This window comes from Falco biarmicus, chromosome Z (assembly GCF_023638135.1).
Source record: "Falco biarmicus isolate bFalBia1 chromosome Z, bFalBia1.pri, whole genome shotgun sequence".
NCBI classification, from domain to species: domain Eukaryota; kingdom Metazoa; phylum Chordata; class Aves; order Falconiformes; family Falconidae; genus Falco; species Falco biarmicus.
The window spans coordinates 60,827,691-60,841,165 of record NC_079311.1 but is presented as its reverse complement, the minus strand read 5'-3'; the positions used below and the strand labels follow the sequence as shown (position 1 = coordinate 60,841,165).

The following is a 13,475-nucleotide window of genomic DNA, read 5'->3' as shown; positions in this document are numbered from 1 at the left end:
CTCTTAACTAAACCAGGGAACTACCATATCAGCAAAGCGCCTTGATCACCAGCAGTCTATCACCATATGCCCTGACTTCATGTGGCTTAGAAATAGCTCCGTAGTATGCTATTGGCTGTACTGGTGTTATGTACACCTGATGTGATCTCCTGACAGAATCAATCTTTTGACATAATGCAAAGGGAGAAGAGCTTGACTGAGTGCATGAACCACTTGCAGTAAATCTGTAAATATCACCTGTAAATCAAAATACAGTATAATTCATCAGTTAAATCTGGAAGAACTCTGTGCTCCCTAGGCCACAGATCAGCTGTCTTAACTTCATTAAGTCACTGGTGATAAGACAGTTTACATTGGCTAAAAGACCATGCCTGTAATTCCACACATTATCTTGGATACAACTCATGATTAAAACCACTTATGAATGTCAGCTGTTTGAGTAACCATACTTCTGTAGAACACATACATTATTCTTCTATTTAAGAATATGAATAGGGCCTATTTAAAAAATACAAGACACAGCATATGAGGCATAGTTTAGGATAACTCAGGCTGTTTATTCACCCACTGCTCTGTATATTTCTCTTTGATATATTCTTTAGAGAATTAGTACAGGTAATGATCATTTCTAGCATTCAATGCCAACTAAAGCTTTCATTCTAACCCATCACTCTCCATCTCCTTAATTCCCATAGTAAGACTCCTTTTGCAAGAACTGGAGATATCATGAGGCACCAAATACTTTCCTATCAAGTCTTTTTCATAAACTACCATCAACATAAGCTTAACAAGAAATTAAAAAAAAAATCAAACACAAAAAAAGAGAAAAAGCATGTGACTAGAGCAAAAAAGTTTAAACTGCAGCTTCAGAACACTGGTCACGCGCAGGAGTTGTCAGTTCAACTCCTTTGCTTCTTTTAAAACCTTAAAGATCAGAGAGATCCAGGGCAGTGGGGGTAAAGCCACACAACAAAATATTTGATCTGTGTTTGGGTAAACATTGTTTCACTTCAAATATGTAATTTTTCTCTTGACTTCCTTTCTCTAGGTTACACTTGGCTTGAATCCTCAGCAAACAGTAGGTTTGTAACATGCTGGTTTAGCAACAAAAGGTGATATTTCTAGCTATTTAAACAGCTTTTTATTTAAATTTGAAAACAACTACTTTATTTAATAGTCTCTTTAAACCTTCACTAACCCTGCATTGGTACCAAAATCAGCCTGAATTAGAAATTAATTACCAATAGCAAATTATTTGTGTATCAATTTTAACCGTTTTAGCTTGCACACAATAATTTCATTATTGTCAACACAAAGCATTCACATATGCATATTCTCATAGGCACATAAGCATATTCTCCACATATGCTTCCAATCCGTTAACTTAACAATAACAATTTAAACAGCTATTTCAATTATCAGTTATTTCTGGTGTCACTGCCCCATTAGGTATGTGTTCCTCATACAGAAGGCAAGAATTTGGAAGAAAAGGACCAGGCATTTCCAGGTGTAAGTGTGTATGAATACACTACAAACAGATTAAAAAGCTTGTCTTTTCCAGAGCGTTCTTATAAGCCAAAGCCACCTCCATAAACACACTAAGATGGGTACAAATTGCAAGCACATTTAATTCAATATACTATTAAAAAATGATCCCTTTATTACCTGAACAATTCTACCCTGAAGAGAGCCCTGAGAACCTGTATTTTATGTTTTGTCACAATTATGTCACCAATCTTTTATTAAGTCCACCAAATACAACTTAACCGGTAAGCAATCTTAAACAACTGCTATGTAACTTAAAGTAGTAGGTTTAAAAGAAGTAAGAGAAGTACAGTCTCAAAAGACAGTCTCGAAGTTCCCTAGCAGTAACTCAGGGGTGCAGGGCCTTGCTTCAAGGTCTTGCTTTGGAAAAAGACAGCCAAGTGAAAACCTGCTGCCTTCACTCACACCGGCAGAAATGAAATCAGACACTCTTCAGACAGACCGGTAAACATGGACCAGTTTCCAAATACTTTGTTTCGAGAACACCTCCATACATTTTTTTCACTTGGTTACATTCACTGCAGGATCAGCAGACCTTTGATACTTTTAAACACTCAAAGTTAAAATGGAGTTACAAACACAAAGGAAGAAACAGGTGCCTCGCATGCTGTGCAGCTATGAGTAAGTTCATCTCCCTATTGTGTTTTTTCCCTTTATACTTTTAATATGCTTTGTTTATTTAGAATATAAGCTGTTTTAGAAAATTGCTGATTACCATTTACTTATACAGTCACTTTCTACAGTCTTACTCAGGGATTTTTGGTGTGTCCATAAGGAGTAATTTTTACCCCCCTTCATAAGTTACTAAAAACATGACTTGGAAATTGCTGCATATATTATTGGGCTTACACACTACATATAGCAAAGCTTGATTTGCCAACATGGTTGCATAAATAGCTTGCTGTAAGAGTTCAAGTGTGCATAATGTTTCTCATGACACAGCACAAGGAGATGAGCTTATTCATGGCTGCTCAGCATGCAAGGGTCCTCTTTCTTCCTTTGTGTCCTACTCTTCGAGCCCATCCTGCCCTTAAATATTATTCACTACATCAAGTACAATAAAACAGATTTTAACTGAAACACCTACTGGCCTTTGCTAGACTGAGGGGGAAGTGCAAAACAATGTATTTCCATCTTCACTTCATTCTCCTGACCAACAAATGCAAAATAGCTGATCAGTTAAGCATTCCAGGCAGGTGGCATCAATGACTCATTCTGCCCAAAATTATGATCTTCACACATGATCTGATCATTCTCGACTTTGTGTTGTTCTTTCAGCAAAACAAATCCTGCGTATCAAACCTGGTAGTGTTGAGTCCTAGTGCGTAGACAGGAATCTACAAAAGTCACTTCTATGAAAATTGACGTAGTATTCTCTCTAGTAATCTTTTGAAAAACATTACAGTTAAATACTGTGTTCACTGGCACAGTACTGGTCATTTAAAAGTGACCCAAAATAATAGCCATAGTATCTGAAATATAATCTCAAAATCTCTGTGCATACTAGTTTTACAACAGAAGCAAACACTGAAAAAAATGCTGATTACAGCAATGAAAACATTCAACACATTCAGGAATAAAATAGTTCTTCCATGAAATGCAGAACTAAGAGCCCTGCATTGGGTGTATTTATCCTCATTCCCACCTATATTGTTATTTCCATCAGCAACCTCAAGATACCGTGGATAGCACGATGCTATACTTGATCTCATTGGCTATCACACACAAAAATTCTTAAACAGCATGTTCTGCCTGCCTTTTCACTTCACATAGCATTAATTTGGCTTTCTCTTCTCCAGCCAGTTACCAGGTTTTATGAAACTACATGGAATTTTACTATCTTTGAGACACACACGCCCTTTCAAACAGGATTTATAGTTGTCAGGGATATATCGATGGTCAAGTAAACATTTCTGTCCCAGAAAGGGTTAAAAATACTATAGGTTGCTGCATTAGGTGTGTCATTTCCTGATATGACTTCTTAGCTATGTAAGATTTTCAACACAGACTATTTTTAGAGGCTGGGGGGGTTTTGTTGTTTTGTTTTGTTTTTTTTTAAAAAGACAGAGTATCACCAGTCAAATATTTAACTTAACACTGGAAAAGCAAGCCAGATACTTTTTTTTTGTTTGGCTGGTTGGTTGATTGTTTTTTAAAAATATTTTCTTGCCTTGATATTTGCAACTATCCTCTCTTCACTGTCCACTTTTTCAAACTTTGTTTTAACCAGAAACTCCTCCATGCCTCTGATTAAATTTAGGTAACATTTTTTTCTCATTTATGATCATCATGAAAAATAATATTCAGGGATTACCATCAGTTTAAGTACTGATATTGCAGCATTTTTAGTCTTCATGCTTCTTAGTATATCCTGCATGCCTAACAGCAGACAAAAAAGAAAAATAAATCTTCCTGGACCAGCTACTGACTTACACAGAAATCTGCTCTTGACTATGTTCATAAGCACCCAAACCTGACGAGTCAGATTAGGTATTCTACCTGCATTTGGACAAGACCTTCTCTGCTAGCTTGCACAGGCAAACTAGAAATCTAGTTTCACTTCCTTAAAAAGATAACCTTATACATGAAAGCAAATAACAGCTCATTGTACAGACAAGTAGAAAAGGACCCACATAAATTAGAAATTTGAGGATATCCTCAAATATCTTCTAATTAGGGTATCTTCTAATTTATCTTCTTAGCAAACAACACCTTACCAGATGAAGACAGGTACTCAGGAGAAACTTTTAGAGCAAAAGACCATTCCTTTAACTGCAGATGCAGAAGCGGGCTGGAAATTAGGACCATGCGTGGCAATCAGTTAGCTGAGGGGAATGTGCTGGAGCTCGTATAGACAAAACAATTAACATGATGAGTCACGCTGAGAGAGCATAGGCGAGTGGGGGACGGAAGGCACCAAAGGTAACACCTTGCTGTTAATTAATGGTAGTTAACCACCAATTGGGGATTGCCTAGTATGCAATGCTTAGCTTAAAAGAACCAATCTGTTTAAAACACGCAGCTTCTGAAAGTGTATATAAACTCGTGTTTCTGTACAATAAAACGACATTTGCTTGCATCAGGCTGCGCCCTGTCCCTCCATCGCAGCATGCAGAGATCATTGAAGAAAATCCTTTATGTGAAAATTTCTCAGAATGAGGCTTAACCATGCACAAAGTGCAATTAGTTCATGAATTGCCACAAGCCATATGGATTTAGCTTACATATTCCACATATAGTGCACACCCCAGCAATGTTTTTCTATCAAGGATATACTTCGAAAATATATCTACTTCGAAAATAACAGTTCAAAATTATAATGAGTATCCAGTGGTTACACATTTTGTTATCCTTTCAGGAAATGGATATGATACACATACACAGGACAGCAACATGTATGAACCAACTGCCTCAGAAACAAGTCCTTTAGAAGATCTCTTTTTGAAATACAACCATTTGATATTTTACATGGACAAGCACTTTATAAACGAAATTCTCAAGTGACAAGTTAGCAATATATTTGTAATCTACAACTTTCTCAGATGCCCTCACAACTTTAACTTCTTCTATTCTACAAAACAGTTCAGATGTCAAAATTAAATTCAGATTCTAGCAAACCAACTACCTATGGCAGAATTCTTGACTAGTGTGGCCTATATTGATGTATATTATAGTCAAAGTATGGAGCCACTTGGTTAGTTATCTCCATTGACTCAGGGTGACAAAGATAAGCGCAGCTATTGAGGTCCAAATAATTCATGTCATGATCTACATGTTAACAACTAAAAAGAACGGATCTTTCTCACACACGGATAGGCAGCATAATACAGCAAAATCCATCTATTTTTAAAGCACAAAGCTCTCTAACTTCAGGCAGCTATTTTATAGGATAGGATGCTTGGCTAAGCAAAAGATGTCAGACACTCTTTTGTCAGCATTCCTGCTGTCCTTCAGTCTTTTCACCTATTTGGCTCTCCATCAGCTACCACTCCTGCATTACTGCTATTCTTTCTCTTTAACAGTTATAAAGTGTTGGTATATTGAACAGAAGGAATTAAAGTTTTGCATGTTCTAAAACACTAAGACGAGTTTATTACTTACTCGAATTCTGTAGCATAATATTTGAAGAAGCCTACTAGCAAATCCCCAAGGCTTGATACATTTTCTGACTGGTAAGGAGGAATGGTACGTGGAGCTTCATGAACAAGATCCAACTGCATAGCAGGATCAAAAGATTCCTGTCAAAATAAAATCACGAGAGCTTATATATATATAGACACACACACAGAGCCTTAATCTAGGTGCATGTATTTTTCACAATAAGAAAGCTGCCTGTCATTTGCTTATTAGAAGTTCAAGGACAGCTTACCAGCAAAGGACTATTTCTCCTGTGCTCCTCTGTTGGATACTAGGTAACTCCCCCTGAACTCAAGTAGAACTACCTTGCACAGGAGTGTCCGAGACCATCTCTTGCCTTCTGCTTGCTCAAGAATTTTAAGAAGGGAGAACCGCTGAACTGGACTTGCATTTACATGCTAGTAAAACCACATGAGCAGAAATTGAGTAAGGTAACCTGCACTGAGCTGGCTGCAGTTGAACTGATAGGGTAGCTCAATCTAATGCACCTACCCCCAAGTTTTCATAACTGGTATAGAAACAACCCAAAAGGAAGGCCTGACTTGTATTTCCCACAGCACAGAGTTAAAATTACATATGAAACCCACTGCCTCTAATATGAACCTGCACCCTCCCACATAATGAGTTCAAAGACTGCAGCAGCACCTCCTCTAGACAGCCTATCTGAAAGCGTAAAAAAAAAGTCATACAAAAAACCTAAATACACAGAACACAACACTTAAGCTGAAGTATGGTTTTCTTCAAGAGGTGGGGCGGGGAGGAGAAAGTCAGGTCTGCTGTAAACAAAAGTCACTACTGCGCTGCTGCCAGCTGAAGAAAAGGAATCTATACAAGATTAAATTAACATGGTTCTAAATTCTTTAGGTTCTTCTGAGAGACTGGGGTACATGGAGAACATATCTTCTTTTGCTAGAGAGACAATTTTTAAAAGCAGATAATATTGTGATACTACATCTTACAGCAATGTTGGGTTCAATTTCCTTAAAATACACAAGATACACAAGAGCAAGCTTTACATTCACATAATGAATGATATCTACGTAAATTTAGAAATGTATTCAATCATTACTGTATCTCCCCTTCCATTCTTTTGTTATTTTAAAGAGTAGTGTCAGGCATGACTCAAACTTTATAGTACTAGAATACCAGTGGAAGCACTATACACTGTAATATTATTTCCATGTTCACAGCTGGCATGCTTCCTCTGAGAAAAGTATCGTTAGCAATCAAACCAGTAGGACTTCAAAGTTTGGTACTCCCATCCTCTTTTGTCAACTCTAGCAAAACTTCCTGGAGCCTTTCACAATACCTCCTAGGAAAAAAAGACAATTCTTCCAGCTATGAAAAATTCCAAGTCTTTCTCTTACATGATACAACTTTGCATATAAAATATTATTATAGTTAGTAGAGCTCAGAATTTAACAGCTTACAATCCAACAGAACACATCAAAAGCATGGAGACAGACATAAGAAGCAGACATGCAGCATATGAAGATCTAAAAAGGGAATGGTTATTCCTGTTATACAGTATGCACAGCTTTAACCCTAAAGTTAATCAGAAAGGTACTAGAGTTAAAGTCATGACTTGACCACTCCCACAGAAAACTGCGGAAGAGTCACAACAAATGAACTGAGTATTAACAGTATAATAGCTCATGAGGAAACAAACACGACGAGGAGGGGAAGGAACGATAACAAGGGCTGCTGACTTCACATCTGCAGTACAGATATACTGAGTCACAGAATCTGCCTTTTGTTTCTCGCTCATGGGAAGCATGCCTCTTTTACATGGCACCTACAAATTCAAACAAGCAGTTTCCTTCAAAGCACAGAAGTATTTTCAGGCTGCAGAGAAAGCTGCAGATTTAATTTTGAAAAATTGTAGGTAGGGTGCTGTAGAGCAATGTAGCTGGGTTAATTAGCATTGATAATATACAGCTGTGGGTTGGCTTCAGGGTCGGTGGGTTGGCTGATGTACACAAGGTGCAGCTGTGGCTGGTTCTGTTAAGGGGTTGGGCAGCCAGTGAAGAGGGAGCAGCCGAGGAAGGGAGAGAGGAGGAAGCAGAGGTAAGAGTGAACATGCCCTGGAAGAGGAGAGACTAGGAGAAGGCAGCAGAGGGACCAGCATGAAGAGTATGTTGGTATGAGATTGTAAAAGACCTTGTTGCAGCTGGGTAGTTTGGAGAGTGCTGTGACAGGGTGCTTTGTTTATGAAGGGGAGAAGCAGCATTTATGCGGACACAGCTTTGACCAGCTAAAACCACATGAGAAACGTATGGGTGTTTTGGATACTGACATTTGCCTATGCTTTGTAATTATTACTGCAAGCTACAAGACCAGAATTCTTTGGGTATATTTCTCGTTTTAAATTTCCTTGCAATATCAGTATTCAGAAATTGTAACTTCCACAACTCTTCAACAATTATACTCTTGATGGAGACAGTAGACCAAAAATATATTTGCAAATCTCTAGCTTTTAAAAAAATTTAATCCATAGTTTTGATTAAATTTTATAGTAAGCATATATAAAACTATATTTTATTAGCAATCCTATAGTATTTAGTCCATCCTCCAAAGGCAAGGTAACATCAACAACAAAAAACCCTACCTTTAAACACGGTAAAAAATGCTATCCTTACAGCAGTGTTCTAGAAACAGGAACTTGCAAGCGATTTACCACTTTTACAAAATAAAACCTTGCATTTAGTACAAATTAATCAGATTATTCAGCTTATGGTATTGTACACTTTTCCTCTACTCCATTAATATTTCTGTAGTGCTCTGAAGACCATCACATAGTTCAAACACTACAAACATAAATGTTTGCATTATTATTACAAAGGAGTCGAAAGCTACCAAATCTTAGTTTTCTTTAAATTACATGCTACGCAGAACTTAAAACACTACAGCATATGAGCTTTAAGCAAACATAATTACTAAATTTAGCAATTCAAAAACCCCATCAAACAAAATTGTGTACAAGAAATGAAGAACAGCTTCAAATGCTTTTAAGCACCAATAATGAAAAAAAATAGCAGGTACACAGTACATTAAAAAAATCAGAGGAAAATAAAGACCATAAATATTTAACACAGGTATGCCTAAGCAGGTTTACAAAATAGAAATAAAACTCCAGTGTACTATTGCTCAAAGCTTTCTTCTGCATCTCAATTATCCTAATTACCCAAAATGGCTGACACCACAGCATCTTCTCCCTGCTGTACAGTGTCATCCAGTATTCCCATTCCAGCTATAGGAAATACTTGCAAAAGAAAGAATGGCTTTCCAATTCTACCTCAGCACAATTATCAGCAACAGTAAAAACCCATACATAGATACAGGGACACCAAACTGTGGCAACCATGAATAAAGAAAAATTTAAAAAGTGACAGGTGAGATGAGAGGTAAGGAGGAAGGAATTGAGAATTTCTGCAAATAAGTTGCAGCATGGAACTACTCAGCCATGGCCCTCTTGTCCCCAGACAATATTTAGAAGAGTAGCTTTTATTTCTAGGTAACGTTCCTTAGATTAAGTCACCAATTATAGCTCTAATGCTGCAGAGGATCAAAGCATACTGACTTCAGAGTTCTCTGGAAACCAGCTAAGTATGATCTGGACATTACAGCAAAGTCCCCTAAAGGTGTTTTCTTGCTGGACTGAAGCCCCATTTTGTCACATCTCAGAAGTCTCTCCTTAGTAAGTGTGTATCATTCATTCTCTGCACCCAAAGACACCAGGTAACCCAACAGCTGTAGGAAGGTATGGAATTCTGAAACACTACAGTGGGATGGAAAAAGCACTACTTAATACATTAAGAAATAAGAATCAGAAAGTTACAGATGGCACAGTAGTATTTTCAGTATAGTGTAAAGAGAATTAGGTCAGCAGCTCTCATAACCACTTGTTTCCGACTGCATGGGAAATCTTCTTATATGTAACAGACCACTTTCACTAAAGAAATTATCAAAAGCAGCGAATAACCTTTTTCACACTTACGTTTAGTGTATCAATGACCAGGCTTACAGGCTGTGTTTAACTTAATCCATTAGAGATATGTAAGAATTAATATATTTTTAGATAAGCAGCTTCATACACATATATGATGTAGTAAATTTGCAAGAAACACTTACTGGGTAATTTTTTTGGAGGGATGGAAGGATGGGTTCAGGTAGAGCTATAAAAAAAAAAGTTCAAAGTTGCTGTGACTCATGTAATTCACAGTAAACAGTATCACATCAGCTACACCGAAGGGCTGGACTGAAATTCCAACTTAAAGACATCTATCGACAACTCTGTTTTCATGCATTTTGTAACATAAGATTTATTCAGCAGATCTTTCTATTACTATATTTAGTATTGTAGTAGCATAAGGAGTTAACAGAAGGCTAAGGGAAGCTGTTACTAAGATACTGCTATTTGCAGAAGTCATGAAAAATGCTACAGCAGCTGGGTATGACTTCACTTTTAAAATTCACAAATTCACTGCTATAAGAAACTAATCTAGATTCCCTAAAGGAAAAAAAATCCCTCCCCCTGCCCGCCCCCCCCAATACAATATGATTCTATCACAGCATAGGAAGTCTCCAGATACTGCAAAAGTACACATTCTTCATCTGCAATGTCTTACATACCATCTCTCCAAAAGTAACCTAAAGATAAAATGCTCAAAACACTTAGCAGGCATTGCTAGCAAAATCCCAACAAAATACATAAATACAGTATAATGCTGTTAGCTGGTCTACTGAACAGCAAACATGTTATACAGATTATGCAAACCAGTGACACCAACAAACACAAAATTAACTAAACAACTGTAACTTTTATGACATGGATGGGGAGACCATCTATTGCACAATAAAAACAACAGGGGAAAAAACTTATCTGCCAGATCAGGTGGTCCTACAGATAGCAAAAACATTCTGAAGCATTTACATCCCACTCAAGCCTCAGAGAAGCTACCGAACTGTTAGAGCACTTCTCATACTAAAGCTTTAATGCCATGTCTTCAGCACATATATATTTTTTTAAACAACTGGCCTACATAATTCACTAGGGAAAATGGTAATTAAGTTCAGCACACAAGACTTGGACTTGGGATTTAATTCACCCTTCTGAAAAGGCCTCACATGAGAAGAGATGTTATAGAATCCATTTTCCATACAGACTAGGAATCAGAACAGCAGAATTCTCAGAATGTGCTTGGGTTATCTTCAAAGAGTATATACTGTATTAACTAGCAGGACTGCTAAGAATATGATCACAGCTGCTTCAATAATATTTTTTTGTGGGTGTTTAGAAATACGCAAGAGCATCTCATTTCTGCATCTTGGACAATTTCCAGTTCTCTGCCACACAAAAATAAAAGGCAACAAAATCTGAGCAATACAAGCAATCAAGATATTTTATCTGGGTCTGTATGCTATATTAAGAGGATGGAGTTAAGAGGAAAAGTTACCACTTATCACTAGAATTTACCACATGAGTTTTCCTTTTCTAACTGTACGAGACAGTCAGACCTGCTACGTAGAGGAAAGTTTATGTACAAGACACTGATGTATCTACAAAGTAAACTCAAGCCACACTAACCTTAGCTCCAAAGACATCCACATGAGTATAAGAATATGGAAATGTATTAACTAGTAAAGGAAAGAAACTTCCCTAGTGAAGACAGTGACACTACTTTATTTTTTTTCCCTCCACAGTAAGATGAACAAAAGCTCTATTAGAAATTCTGTGACTAGGTAGGACACAAGCTACTTTCAGTAGCATCACATGCATGTAGCAGAAATGGGGAAGCAAAAAAACCCACAACTTAAAATCTGCATGAATGAAAGATCAGAATCTAAACAGCTGGTGCTAGATACATGTCCAGCACCACAATTCAGCCTTTTTTAGTAGAAAAGGCTGATGAAACACAGGTTAAAGGCTCCTGTTTGGTTTGCAGAGTGCTGATCCCTCCCAGACAGCTGACTGATCGTAGTTCTGAAAAGGATTATTTGAACTTTCTTCCCCTTCCCTAGACAGCTGTTGCAGCTGACACAGATAACTACAGCTAATGCCCTCATGCTTGTTGCACTGTTAACATTCTGTCAAGCCTACACCTTTATACTTCCTTGTAACTCCTACTGTCTTCCCTTTTGTATGTTACATTTATGCACAGCTCAGTAATTGGCTATCCATGACTGCACACAGCATGAAATACAAGTCTCTAGAGTAACTGTGAAATACAGGGAAAATAATTTGGAGAATAAATTTACAAGTGAAAAGGTCTGTTTCCATTGAAAGTGTAACACTAACTATCAAATGCTTATCAAGTCACTGTTAGGATGGTCACTAATTGGTAGACCATGTAAAGATACTTTTTCTCCTCATCTTGTGCTTCACCTTTGTATAGCAATCTTCACATCCAGTAGTACTCAAAATTTACATCTTGTATCTAATAATCATTTTGGTGTCTTTAAGACCATTGTAATTTCATCTCCAAATCAACATTTTTTGTTTGATTGATTCCCACTCCCCACCCTTGGTGTATATTAAGGGCCTACACTGAAGTACTCAGTCACCTCCAGTGTGGTTTCAGACCTGTGACAACAGACTTGGCCACATTTTCTTTTCTTTCCATAGAAACAAAAAAATCTATCTAATTCCACCACAGCAGATGTAGACAAAAAAGCCTAGTGTTGCTGGATCTTGTAGGTTGTCCTACTGTCCTCATGACTGGTACAGTAACAAGCACACAGTATGAGCACAAAATAATTCAGAAGTAATTCAGCCAATGGGATCCCAAACACACAAAATGCCCTCCTAGGTCATCTACTACACACACTGTTTGGCTGAAAGCAAGCCACCAGCTTGAGTCAACTATCATAAAAAACTTTCCACCACTGCACGGAGTGGGTGTAGCACAATTCTGAAACCAATAAATAGTTGGCTATGCACTCTACAGCAACTGTCTATATTCTAGGCCAAACAAGCTGTCAGGAGCTAAATATTGTGTCTACCCAATTTAAAAAATAAAAAATTAAAACCTATGTAAACTGACAAAGAGGAAAATTTTAAAATGAGAGACTACTCAATTTATCCACAGCTATGATCATAAAATGTTAAGAACCAGTTGTCATTAAAATAAGATGAACAAGAGTAATCAGCTTGTTACAAAAAAATTCAGACACACAGAACAAATACAGGCAGCAAAATACACAGTCTATACGTGAACTGACAGGAGTTAAGAAAATACTTCTACAGGCATGTCACTCCACAAGATGTACACTTCAAAGATCCCTTGTGTTCCTTTCTGAAGCCACTTATCTCCCAATAAACAATGAAGAAATGCATACTGAGCTAAATGATTTCTTAAACGATTCCTTTAGCCTTAAGCATGAACTACAAACTACAAAAATCACAAACATTAATTTCCTGTAATGAAAGAAATAGGGGGATAAGGTAATTTCATTCCATTCCTTGAAAACATTTCTGGACTGCATGGGTTTCTTGAACTCTCAACAGGGACCCTTAGTTTCTCAGGTAAAACTCTCCAGCTCCATACAGATGTTCACCGTTTCAATATATTGAAATCACAAGGAAAGATACTGCCACTGGCCGTCAAATATCCCAACTATTAATGGTCTTTGATATCTGTCACCTTACAGAAGACAGTAATCAGTGGAAAAATCTAACCACATGGTAGTGCACTCTTGTGTATGTCCCCTGTGTTCAGGCCTTTGCTTATCAGGAGACAGAAAAATAACTCCATAGCATTTGTTGTCCCTTTGAATTTTCTTGTAAGTTCCCA

At 37.3% G+C, this 13,475-nt stretch overlaps 1 protein-coding gene across 5 annotated transcripts in view; it reads right to left on the bottom strand.

Annotated features, from left to right (window-relative positions):
* TENT2 (terminal nucleotidyltransferase 2) overlaps positions 1-13,475 on the bottom strand; it is a 45,295-nt gene that overhangs the window by 7,931 nt on the left and 23,889 nt on the right. For all 5 annotated transcript variants that reach the window (XM_056324442.1, XM_056324445.1, XM_056324443.1 and 2 more), the window contains 2 exons: positions 9,814-9,857; positions 5,647-5,783 (listed from right to left, as the gene is read on the bottom strand). In XM_056324442.1, coding sequence (XP_056180417.1) covers positions 5,647-5,783; positions 9,814-9,857 — 181 coding nt within the window. The remainder of the gene's footprint in view (positions 1-5,646; positions 5,784-9,813; positions 9,858-13,475) is intronic.